Below are 12,765 nucleotides of genomic sequence, written 5' to 3' on the forward strand. Positions count from 1 at the left end.
ATTGCACGAAACTCGAGTCACGGTCAGTCGATCGGGATCTCAATGCCGAGAAATGATCGTGGAACTGGCCGAGATCTATCAAGGATGAATGATTCTGAACGAACCCCGTAACACCATATGAAATTCGATGAAATTTCGAAGAAAGAAAAAAAAAAGATGAAACATTCTCCATTCTTCCGAGCCGCTTCTAATGAGGATGCATCGAGCGTGAATTCGACAGAGAAAGTCGTATATCATGATAATGAATGCCGTTCGAAGTAGCGTGTATTCGATTGCGAGTTTCCTTACCGTGTAATTTAAGCGTACAGTATTTCTGCTCGTTCGAAGTGTTCGAAATACCCTATTCCACTGTAATATATTCATTTCGATGGGTTCTTCTAAAAGTGACCATTCCAGTTAAAAAAAAAAAAAAAATACAGCCGACTGTATTCCTAGCACTCACACAATTCTCTCGTTTTATTTTCAGTGGTGAACGATCGTCGGCCAAGCACACACCAATTAAGCGTCGAGAACGTAGGAGGTTTCGCAGAATCGAAAGGAACCAAGTGGAGTATTGTGTGTCCGCACGTAAAAGGAGAAACCGGCGGAATGAAATCGCGAGCGTGATCACGGACAGAACAGGCCAGGTGGCTTTATCATTTCGGGTCGCCTGTAGAGGAGCGCCTGTGAAACGCTGAAAGCTCAGAAAAGCGTGACCGGTACGTCCGCTTGGACGTTGTACGGCGAGGAAGAGGGAAATAGAGAGGTGGAGAGGTGGGAAGGGAGGGCGTTTAGAGTGGCCCATTTCCCTTATCACGATAAAGCAGCGGTATAGCTTCTCTAACGGTAGTGCTTTAGAGGCGGTACGAACCAACAGACAGAACGTACACGAAGCGCGCGGCCCCAGTCAGCCAAGAGTAGCTTCAGGTTGAGTCATTTTCACGTACGATCAGTCTGGTCGTGGATTGTAGCCGCGATGGATCGAAGAGCTGACGCTAGGTCGTCGCTGTTACCGTTGTCGTGGTCGTGGTCATCGTCATCGTCGTTTTCCTCGACAGTGTCCCTCTGATTAGCAAGAAAGAAAAGGAAACGAACACACACTCTCTCTCTATCTCTCCAGGGAAAAATAAACATGGAGCTGGTTACTCGTGCATCCTTGGATTCACTGCAGGTGATGGACGATGGACGGGTCGTCTCGCCGAACAGTCTTGATGAGTGGACCTGGTCCAGTTTGCGAGTGAGTGAATCATTTTGTCGACGATCCATCCACTTCGCTATGAGAAGCATCAAAGTCTTTGCACACGGGGGAATCGATTGGCTAGAGGCGATGTTTCACGATCGCCGGTTCGAGTCCGTCGTCGTCGTCGTCGTTAACAAGCGAACGATGCTAATTGGAAGCGCGCGGGAATTTTTCTAGCAGAAAGGGAATGTACGCAAACGTGGGTATTTTTAATCGCGATGCTAATGATCGGTGTGTCAAGAGGCTCCCGGAATGAATTAACACAGACACACACACACCGGGAAAAATTTTGCCTGCGAGTTTCATTAAAATTGAAAAGTGGCTAAATATTACTTAAACTTGCGAGACTTAGCTTTCTTAGAAAGAATCGATATTGTTGACTTTTAAACCACGTTTAAAAAACGTTGGCAGAGATATTTCACGTTTCGTAATCATCGTTGATCGTATCCAGAGATATTAGCGAATTTAATCTAATATATTCAATTTTCGTCTCCGTCAGATAATCCTACCTAATTTCCGTATCATTCTAATCATAGATAAATGTTTCCGTTCGTTTAGTAGCGTTTCACACGTTTTTGCAAAATATTCCCGCCGACCGCAGTATAATAATTGAATTATAAGAACGGCGTTAGGAGATGGACGAGGAGGCCGTGAAAACGTTAGTTAACGCGAGAAGTCGCTATCTGGTAACGTCGTGAAGATTTCCGTGAAATTGCAATTGATTATCACCGGTTTTATCTATCATGACGGGGATCTTAACGACTTTGCAGTCGCATACTTATGTGAAGAAGTTGAAGAGTAGTCGGATGTTATATCGTGTTTTTTGCTTTGATTACAAGGAAAAGTTGTAATTTTTTCGCGCGTGAACAGCTTATTTGTTACAATATCGGTGCTTGTATCAACAAACGTTCTTGATAACCGCAATAGCGAAAACAAAAAATTATTCAATCTGGATCACGTCCTTCGATCGTAAATCCAGCGATGTATGTTAGTGTGCCGATATCTGGGTGATCGAACTTTTTGAAATTGGCGCCAATAGGGTCTTCCTTGAAGAATTTTCTCGGTTAAAAATACACCTTATGACGTCACTTTTTTATCTCTTCTTTTTGTTTCTGTCTCTTTTTCTCATTTTTATTTTCCTGTGTATATATATATATATCTCGAGGGGGAGGGGAAGTTCGATTTCGCGCGACAAGCAGACCACTCGTAACGCAGCCAATTAAATTCCTAAAGCAAGTGGACGATATTATTTTTTTCTAAACATTCTTATCACTTCGCGAAAGTTCAAAACATTTTGCAGCGACCGTGTTATCGACGCGCGCGCCGTTATCGAAACTTCTAATCTCGAGACCACAGGAATGCTAAATATTTTCAGATCTCTCGATTCTTCATGCAATATCGGATTCTATTGAACAGTTATCGCCGTCCCTGTCTAGACTAAACTATGCCGCGTTGGAAAATTTCACTCGGAATCTCAATGCGCGAACGCGCGATATTATTTCCCCTCCCCCATCAAATATGTTTCCTGAGAAAACATTTTTATTCCGCAAATTGCTATCTGCCCGCTACGATAGTTTCCTTAAGCTTCCTCGTTTCTTACCTCAGACTTGAATGAAGCTTCAATAAGAAAAACAAATTCAACTCTATCGAAAGATAATCAGAGCTGCTTATTACTGGTAAATCTCACTGATATCAATTACTCTATCTTCAATTAAATCATACATTGAATTACACTCAAACGACGATTTGAAAAAACTGCGAAATAACAATTAATAAAAACACAACGATTTGTCAATCTTTCACACTCTCAGTCTCTCCTATCTAGATAACCATAAAAATCCACTGAATTCATCTTACAATTCTTTCTTGAAAAAGAAAACTCTTCGACAAAACCTCGAAAAAAACACTTTCATCGACACTTTCTTAACCATGTCACTCGAAGCAAGCTATCCTAACCTCATCTGACTAATATTCAATACTGCCAACGTACTTACTTACGTTCCAGGCAAGAGTACACACGTATATTATGACGATTAGACGAAAGGAGAGAAAAAAGGATGGGAAAAGGTGGTCGGGCACGAGTTCGAGATTGAAGATCAATATTCGCTGGTCCGGACGAAAGGTTCTTGTGGCCATAGAACCGAGGCACGAGAAACGCACGCGCGAAACGCAGAGACAGGAACGCGTATCGTTTCTGTACGGAGAGACTCTCTGGCACCGGTGGTTTCCTTCCTGCGGCAGGGAACCGGTGGAAAGGAAACGCGGTGTGTGTCGGGTGGAGGCGCGGCTGCGCCCCACGATACTCGGTCCGATTTTTATCGTACTTCACGTCGAGCCGCATAATTCACGTCAGCCACCGTGTGCACGCGTCGATTTTTCATCAGACAGCCGGTGACTGTCCGGAGATAGACGCGTGCGCGCGCGTCAAAACTTCCCGGCTCCTTCGTTTTCCTCTCATCAATGGGGAAACAGTGCTTGTAATTTCATCTCGCTTGTTCTTCTTGCCTGGTAATTCACCGTGTCAAACCAATAATCACGTTTCGATAGTGTGTGATTGTTTATTCGTATCTCGCGGTTTCGGTACAGTTGTAAGAGAGGAAGTAGTGTGTGGGATTGATTTATCGGATTGTATCGTTCGATAGAGGCGAACGAAGAGGAGGTGTACCATTTTCATCGGAAGGTGTGACTTTTTGCAAAGTGATTTAGTTTAGAGATATTCGAGATGTTGTTGTTGTCGACGTGTTTCTGAGTGGACAGTTGTGCGATGGTGTGTTTTTCTGTCGCGTAATTCCATACGATTCCATATTGGACGAAGCGTAGGAAACGTCGAAGGATTTTTCCTGCGCTCGTCCCGGATCGACTGGAATGTTACAGTAACCGTCAATAGTCTCGTTATGTGTGTTATGGATGATAATCGCGCGAGAGGGAGATTCATTTGATTGGTACGGCTGACCGGTATGTAATTGCATGTGATCCGGGGAAATGTCATACTCGTTGAAAGATCGGTGTGACGAACACGTGTGTTAGGCTCTCGTCTAGCGCGAGAGAGACTTTTGGTTTCGCCAACGAAAAAATTCTACTGACAAAAACGCGTTTGATCCTAGCCGTGGCACAGGACAAAGGAGATTGACGTTTAGAGAAGGCCAGCTTGTCCAGGGCGAATCAGTCTTAGACGAGGCGTGAAGGAAGTAAAGATATTGAACGTAAAAATCGAATTTTCGATTTTTCCTCGCACACTTACATGTGTTTTTGAAATTGGTTGTGTTTTTCAAGTGATGTACGACTTGTCTGTGTGAAAATGGATGGCGCATTTTAACCGGTTTCATTCACCGTTTTCATGTGAAACTAGTTTTCTTCATCGATCGATAATTTTGTGGATTTAAGGTGGTCTTTCTTTCTGTGACAACTTGCTCGTGACAGTGCGTGCAGACAGGTTTTAATTTAGATGAACGATCGACGGTAACACTTGCGCCCCCATTCGTCCACTCGGTTTCCAAACTAGAACACTATTTTCGCGTTTAAGACTATTCTTCTCGAATTTGATGCTAACTATCTAGAAGTACATTTTTCCTTATTTTTCGATTGCTATTCCTGGTTTGTTTAATTAGCCTCATTTCTCACGAACTTTAATTCCCAAGTCATTTGGAAGGTAACGAGGCAAACACGCTTGCTATATCACGCGTTAAATTCAAATGATCACGGGTGAAAGTTAAAAGAATCCATTGTAAAATGTTGCATCGCGTTGCTTCAAGCAGAGGGCATTAATCACGAAACAATAATTCGTTCTTATCTTTAAGCTGAAATATGATAATCTAAATTTCAAGAAAAAAAAAGAGCATCGTATGTTTTCTTCAAAATTTCATAAATATAATCGTAACCCAGTTTTTTCCCTCTTATTAGCATCGAAAGTTGCGTAGAAAGGAAAAGAACGAACTGGATCGATGTCAAAAAATATTGTTACGATAATGATCTATGTTAGCTCAGTGAGAAAGTCCAAACAACGATCCGTTCGGCCACACGCCGAATACATAATCTCACATGAGCTTTCACTTTCAGAAACAGTTCAAATACAAGAACCTAGAGAAGCTGTTCACGGTTTACCAGAGGAGGCTTCAGTATGGTTATCTGTCGCTCTTCGTTATCCTACAATTGGCCCTCGGAAGCACGTATTGTCTGATTCTGGTTACAATGGTAAGTGAAACAACGTGTGGAGGCCTCTAGTTGAAACCGACAAGCCGTACCAGCGCGTATATATCGCATTAATTAAAGCTTCTTCTTTCGTGTTTTTAATTACCGCTATCGCGTGTGGAGAACTTCGCGAATTCTTTTCGTATAATATCGTGTATCCTTAACGTGGGAGAGTATTTTAACGCGTTCACATCGAAACGATACATTATCGTTGAAAACGTTCAAATCTCACGATGTTACAAATAATAAATTAGAAGTTTATTCAATTTCATTTTTTTCAAAATCGCGAACAACCTCGACTACCTCTCCACAAGCCAATTCTCGTTGAATCGATAATCTTCCATCGGTAAGGAGCGGCCGGTCATTTCGTTTCTATTTATAGACCTGCACACGGTGTACACAGAAATTACGGGTAAACCGCATGTAACGATACTTGGTATCGCCAAAAATACCCGCATAAGTGTCCAATTGGACAGAGAGAGAGAGAGAGAGAGAGAGAGAGAGAGAGAGAGAGAGGCAACATTTAAGATGTTCCACTTTTTCCACAGGTCAACATTGAGAACTGTGTGCCAGACGTGGTGGTTTGTAGTGTGGTGAGCGCGTTACTATGCCCGGTGATCGCCCTCTCGTTCAGGTCGAAGATCATCGCGAGGAACACCTATCTTCCGGTGATGTTGTCCTGTTTGATCGTGGTACTGTTGGTAATCGGTGATCTGGCTGTTCCTCTATACTACACCCTCATGTATACCGACAACATACCACCGATAAGGTAACGTCGATAACGAACGGGGAAGTTCCTGGCTAATCGTGGCAAGGTCGCCGTTTAATTATCATCGGCGACCTTCGTCCAGTCCCGCTCGCATAACCTGCGCTCCATGCCTCGTAACTTCGGTTTACTTACTTCCTCGAAACCACAGTTACGAAAGATCGGCGAACCGCTTATCGATATTAATCTTGTCGGAAGAGAGTATTGAGGAGATAGGCGCAAGAGACGAGCGTGAAGTTATACAGTTCCATGCAAAAATAGCGTGAATTGCAAATTTTATTTTGACTGATAATCTCAGTAGGAAAGTTCTATTTTTAATGAAACTTTGTGTGTGTATGTGTGTAGAAGATAACGAAGTATGCAAGAAACAATTTTTTGTTTGGTGGAAAATCATTTTGAGGGGGTGAAATCAACTCTGAAAGTTTTTGAATTTTTTTTTTTTAAATGGAACAAAATTTTTAACGTATGAATTATTCTGTCGTTTGTGCTCTATTACTCTATTACCAAAAATATTTGTCCACCATGCGTAATTTTTAAACAAATAAGTTTATTTGAATAATACTATCTTTTATTCTTTTAGTGGTATCTTCTAAAACTCAGTTGTTTGCACTCACGCCTCTCTTGCGGTTGCCTCTTCAATTTTGCTGCGGGTTCCGTGAGATACTTCCCTGCAAGGTCGTAATTGTTTTTTTTTTTTTTAAATAAGAAAAGATGTTTCAGGGTAGATAACGAGCCATCTCAAGTCGTTATCTTCCATTATTGCAATAAGATCAGAGTTAATGAAGTTGCTCCGATCTTGATACTTGCCGTCGTTTATATTTTCTTTTTCCTTTTAGTCGTTTTTCGCGATTATGTACATATCCGTGCGAAAATTGGAGAACACGTTTGATCGTTGTTAATTAGATGCATATAGAGTAATGCGCGACTCTTATTAGCGAAACGTATTCAGTAATCAGCTAATTGAGAATCAATTTACCTTTTCCGCTAATGAATGTATTGGTACGAAGTTATACAGTGGTTATATGCCAGTATGTTAATTGCATTTGTTTTTTCAGACCCGCGTATGCAACGCACGCGCTCCTGGCCTGTTATGTCTTCCTACCTCTCACAGAAAATCTGCACGCTTTCATACTCGGGATCACGGCTACCATATGCTACCTGGCCACTCTCTCGTTAATCACTTACAGAAACACGTTCGATTATACTACGAAGGTAACGTCTCGTGATCGTTGACGTAAGATTGTTGAAAATCAACCGTATAAATATACGTTTAGGTGACGTTTTCGAATAATCGAAGAATCAGCTGATCGGATGAATTTTGTTATCTAAGAAGATTTTCTTGAATTATTTACGAATATTTCAATTTGTCAATTTTCAGATCATTACGGATACGATATACTTTGCCTGCGTGAATGGCCTAGGACTGTATTTCAGATTTATGAATGAAGTTGTTATCAGACGATCGTTCCTTGATCGTCGGAAATGCGTGGAGTCAACGTTGCGGTTGAATTATGAAAAAGATCAAGAAGTATGCTTCCTTCTATAGATATGTTGTGATATTTGAAGAAACTATTTTTATAAAGAATTATAACAATTTATAGGAACAACTCACGCGAAGTATATTACCACAACATATAGCTGCAAACATTAAGAAAGATTTTAGGGACATTTTTAAGTTCATAGAGCAACACAAGAAACCACCGCCTAAAGGACGGTCTCATAAGTACGCTAATCTTATGATAATTTAATCATCTCCAATTGTGTAGGCATAGAATTATAACGAAAATTTTATCAATGGAATTTCAGTGATCTACGCGTCGAGAAGCACAACGATGTAAGCATCTTATACGCTGATGTGGTGAATTTCTCTGGATTAACTGTGACGTTACCAGTACGAAAATTAGTCGAGACTTTGAATGATTTGTTCGGTAGTTTCGACGAGGCTTCCGAGAGACATAATGTTCTACGAATCAAATTCTTAGGTGATTGTTACTATTGCGTGAGTGGTATACCAACTCCAAATTCTCAGCACGCGAAAAGCTGTGTAGATTTAGGTATACTATATTTCCTTATACGTATATTCATCTTTGTATATTCACTTACATGATCGGAAATTCAATTGGTATAATTGCAGGCCTAGACATGATAAAGATTATCAATGAAGTAAGAGCAAGAGTACGTCGTGAGAGTGGAGTGGACGTAAACATGAGAATTGGAGTTCACTCGGGCAACATAATATCGGGGATTCTGGGCGCCAACAAGTGGCAGTACGATGTTTGGTCACGCGACGTCGTTATAGCTAATAAAATGGAGCAAACAGGAAAACCCGGCAAGGTTCACATTACACAGCAAACGTTGGATCTGGTAGATGCCAGGGAATACGATTGCGTTCCCGTCGAGTCCTTGAACGATGAGGTTCTTAAGAAGTACGGAATTCGAAGCTACCTGATCACGCCGTCAATTCCCGACTTGCCACCTATGCAGGTGCGTATTTCCCAGTGACGTAGGAAGCTGGTGGTAGACCAAAACGAGATGGAGAAATCATATATTTAACTCTTTAGTTACGGTGTATACCAAACAATGGTAAATGGTGTAATTGAGTACAGTGTTTTGCATGACTAACGCATTTTTTGGCGGAACCAATATAGTCAATTCGTAAAATCAGTCAGGCCTCAAAGTACAAAGTTTGAGGAAGATAAGGAATTCGAGCTTGGTTCAGGGCTGTTCGATGTCAACTCTGAATTCTATTGCAGTACATCCAAAAATCTTGTCTACCTCTTAATCCTTAACAGCTGCAGGTTAATTTTTACTAATATGGCCATTACTATTGGACAGGGGGCGTTGGAGACTTAATACAGTATAGCTTTAATGAAAGATTGTAAGCAGAAATTTTAAATATCAATTCACAAATGACATACGGCCCTAGATGTGGCTATATCATCGTTTAATACTTCAATTTACGACGTCACTATGTCACTTTCACTAACTGTACTTGATAATTCTTCGAAGATTTATATATACGTTCTTCATAGCAAAAGGGATAGGAACATTTGAGCAATTCCTACGCCACTGATATATCACCTTAATCGTTGAACGAAATTCCGTCGAGTGTTTCGTATCGTTGACAAGCGGACCTTGTTGCAGAACAGCGAGAGCACCTTGACAGTCATAACTCCGGATCCCCCTCGGGTGGATAATAAGCATTACGTGAGATTCTACAACGTTAGATCGACAAGTGTGAATTCTGGCTCAAGAAACAGTAGACGGCTCACCGCCACTATAAATAATCACGTTGATGTGTTCGCCAGCACCTACAGACGACGTACACACTTTATGGACTCCTGTTTGCGGGATTATCATCTCATGCTCAAAACCGCAGATGCGGAGATGGAGGAGGCTATTAGGCAAATGCCTCTCACTAAGTGGGAGTAAGTAGCACCTGTAGGTCAGCTATTTTGCACATGTTGCAGGATAAAATATTAAAAGATAAATTTTTGGATAATCTTCCAGGCAATGGTGCAAATGGGAACACATAAATCCTGTGTTCTTAACGTTTCAACAGTGGAGTTGGGAGATACCGTTTTTGAAGGAACCTGATCCGCTTTTTAAGTTTTATATCAGTTCTGCGGTTTTTGTCCTGATCTTTATGGGACTGATTTACCTAGTACCAACGCTTTCTCTTTCTGAGTATGTTTTCATTATAAAAATGTTTATTAATAGTACAATTATATTTTAATAATATGATAATTAATTTTTAGGTGGCACTTGAGCACAACGATTAGTTATTCGGCAGCGTTGCTATTTTTGATCGCTTTACTGCCGATAGCTTGGATGCACTTTGCGTGGAACCGATACAAAGACCCACACGATGAACAGGAAGGGCACGTTCCCCACCCACGCAATAAATTATTATGTTTTCTGTATCAAACCAGCGTAAAGGTTAATATTATTGTATATTCAATTTCTTATATGATCATTATACTATTTCATAGTATATAATTTGTATATTGTACTTTAGGTTGTCTGGAGCGCAGTTCTCAGAACAGTTCTGTATCTGGTAATAACGATAATGTTAGCAGCTTGTGCCATGTTTGACATGATTGTAAGTAAACGGTATTAAAAAATATTATACAAAGTAGCACAATTTATTTAATGATTCCATACTTTCAGTTTGAGTGTAAAAATGTGGATGAGCATGGAAGCAACAATATGACATCTAGCGTAATTGAACCGGGCGCTTCAGAAGTCGAATGTGTGGCTACACCTTGGGTAAGATTGTTTAGTAGGTACTTGTATGCTGTAGATTCTTTTCTAGATTAAATTCTCTAAAATACATGACATCATTTTTAATATTATTCAATGATTATGTTTAGCAAATGACGCAAACTTGTTCCTTGGCAATTCTGACAAGTTTTCTGTTTCTGAGACTCCATTATTTCTTAAAGTTAGTGATAGGCATCGCGGTAGTGGCATTTTATTCGTGGAATGTTTGGATACATCGTTCAAATTTGTTTCAGGTAATTTTTAATTCTCGACAACAAATTAATCGGTGTTAGTTGTGATTTTATTTCCAACTCTTTTTCACAGTCAGGTGAGAGATGGAATCCATACTTAGAGCCTAGATTGGCTCACATTTTAAGCGTAGTTTTCCTTACTTTTTCTTTACACTTGATCGACCGTCAGGTGAGTGGAAATGAACCAATAAATTCACAATTTCTTCAGTAACATATTGTTTGTGTATGATAACTCTGATGAAAATTTATTCAGGCAGAATACTTGAGCAGATTAGATTATTTATGGAAGCGTCGATTAACCAAAGAACAGGACGAAGCATTCCACACAAGAAATGCCAATAAACTTTTGCTTCGTAACATTTTACCAGAACATGTTGGTATGTTGGTTTTTAAGTAACACTAAATTGTTAAAAATTAAAAACGTAATTTCATTTCGTATAAATTCTACGTAGCGGAGTTCTACTTAAACATGAATAGAACACAGGAGAACGAGCCTTATCATGAAGCCCATAGCAACGTGGCCGTCATGTTTGCTTCATTGACGAATGTATCCATTGATGAAAGCCAATATGATGATGAAAACCAAACCAATATTCTGGCACACCTAAACGAGATCATATGTGATTTTGATAAATTGCTATTCAAGCCGTGTTTCACTTGTCGAATTGAAAAAATAAAAATTGCTGGTAAATAATCGAAAAAGGATACACATGAATGATTTCTGAGATGTACTCTAGAATCATAATAATATAAATTATCTTAGGCACCACATACATGGCAGCTTGTGGATTAGACGCCATTCGACGCGATTCTATGCGTAGCACGGAAAGTGATGAAAATTACACCGACGACGTGGTAAAGGTGATGGCCAAGTTTGCGGCTGAGATGATGGCAGTGCTAGATAAATTAAACGCAAAATCTGCATCGGAACCTCATAAGTACCTACTTGCATTCTATAAATCATCCTTTAAATTTTAAATCATTTACACAAAATAACAAACACTTTCCTCTTAGATTGAGAATTGGAATATCACATGGAGAAGTAACAGCAGGTGTAGTAGGTGCTCAAAAGCCATTATATGATATTTGGGGAGATGCTGTAAACATGGCATCAAGAATGGACACTACCGGTGTTCCAGGAAAAATACAGGTTCAGTTAGAATTAGATTTTGTTCGAAGATTATTCGTTTTTGTAATAATTCCTATTTGATATGATAATTATGTACGTAGGTTACATCGGAAACTGCGGCTGTTCTTGAACAGCAAGGTGTCAAGTGCCACCTTCGAGGAAATACATACGTTAAGCCGAAAGGTTTCGTCACAACGTATTTCATAGGTATCGACAAGGGACGGCAGCTTGAGAGAGCGGATTCCATCGAGGAGACCAGTCTGTGATTGACACGTTAAATCGATTTTGTGACAAAGTGAGATATTAGGTATCTGGGTGAACACATAGAAGGACGAAAGAGAAACCAAAGAAAATTTGAAAGACCAAAGAATCGAGACGAAGCGATACTATGTGGAATACCTCAACTTATTGAATTGAGTTTGTAGTAAAGTATGTTACCAATCGTATGTCGTGACCTCGATTACCGACAGAGTGATACGCACCATTGTTATAAATCGAGAAACGAGTTTTAATAGCATCCTTTTACACAGAAGGAACCGAACAAGATTTTGTATGACCAGTACATGTGTAAAAACAGCTTTATACGTATGCTGTGCATTTTAAAATATCTTGTACTGACGTTTTTCAATCTGTAAAGATATTAGTTTACGTGGAGAATGTGGTTTTATGTGAAAGTTCGTTACCGTAATTAACGAACGTTATTTGGTTGGACCACTTAAAATGTTTATAATGTAAATAAGCAAGAAAGTTTTTAAACGAGTAGTATTTGAAAAACGCTGCTTTAAACGATGCACAATCCACTGAAAGTATGACGTAATAATTGGTGATAAAAATATTTCCAAGGAATGATTCTTTGCATATGACAATTCGATATTTAACGATTCGAGAAATAATCAAAAGAAATATAACAATTTATTTATATCGATTCATGTGAACGATAATGATGTTT

General features: G+C 39.9%; 1 protein-coding gene across 1 annotated transcript; it reads left to right on the top strand.

Moving 5' to 3' along the window:
* The first annotated feature begins 868 nt into the window (after positions 1-868).
* Positions 869-12,523, top strand: LOC108574085 (adenylate cyclase type 2). Its single transcript, XM_017936600.1, has 20 exons — positions 869-1,216; positions 5,276-5,410; positions 5,956-6,176; positions 7,229-7,385; positions 7,552-7,701; positions 7,775-7,887; positions 7,980-8,227; positions 8,308-8,657; positions 9,318-9,601; positions 9,684-9,860; positions 9,932-10,112; positions 10,192-10,275; positions 10,344-10,442; positions 10,547-10,690; positions 10,761-10,856; positions 10,941-11,064; positions 11,140-11,373; positions 11,451-11,625; positions 11,702-11,837; positions 11,918-12,523. Exons 1-20 carry the CDS (start codon positions 1,112-1,114, stop codon positions 12,080-12,082), a joined length of 3,378 nt encoding a protein of 1,125 aa, XP_017792089.1. The 5' UTR covers positions 869-1,111; the 3' UTR covers positions 12,083-12,523.
* Positions 12,524-12,765: the final 242 nt, after the last annotated feature.

The sequence above is a fragment of the Habropoda laboriosa genome, unplaced genomic scaffold (genome assembly GCF_001263275.1).
Source record: "Habropoda laboriosa isolate 0110345459 unplaced genomic scaffold, ASM126327v1 scaffold145, whole genome shotgun sequence".
Taxonomy (NCBI): domain Eukaryota; kingdom Metazoa; phylum Arthropoda; class Insecta; order Hymenoptera; family Apidae; genus Habropoda; species Habropoda laboriosa.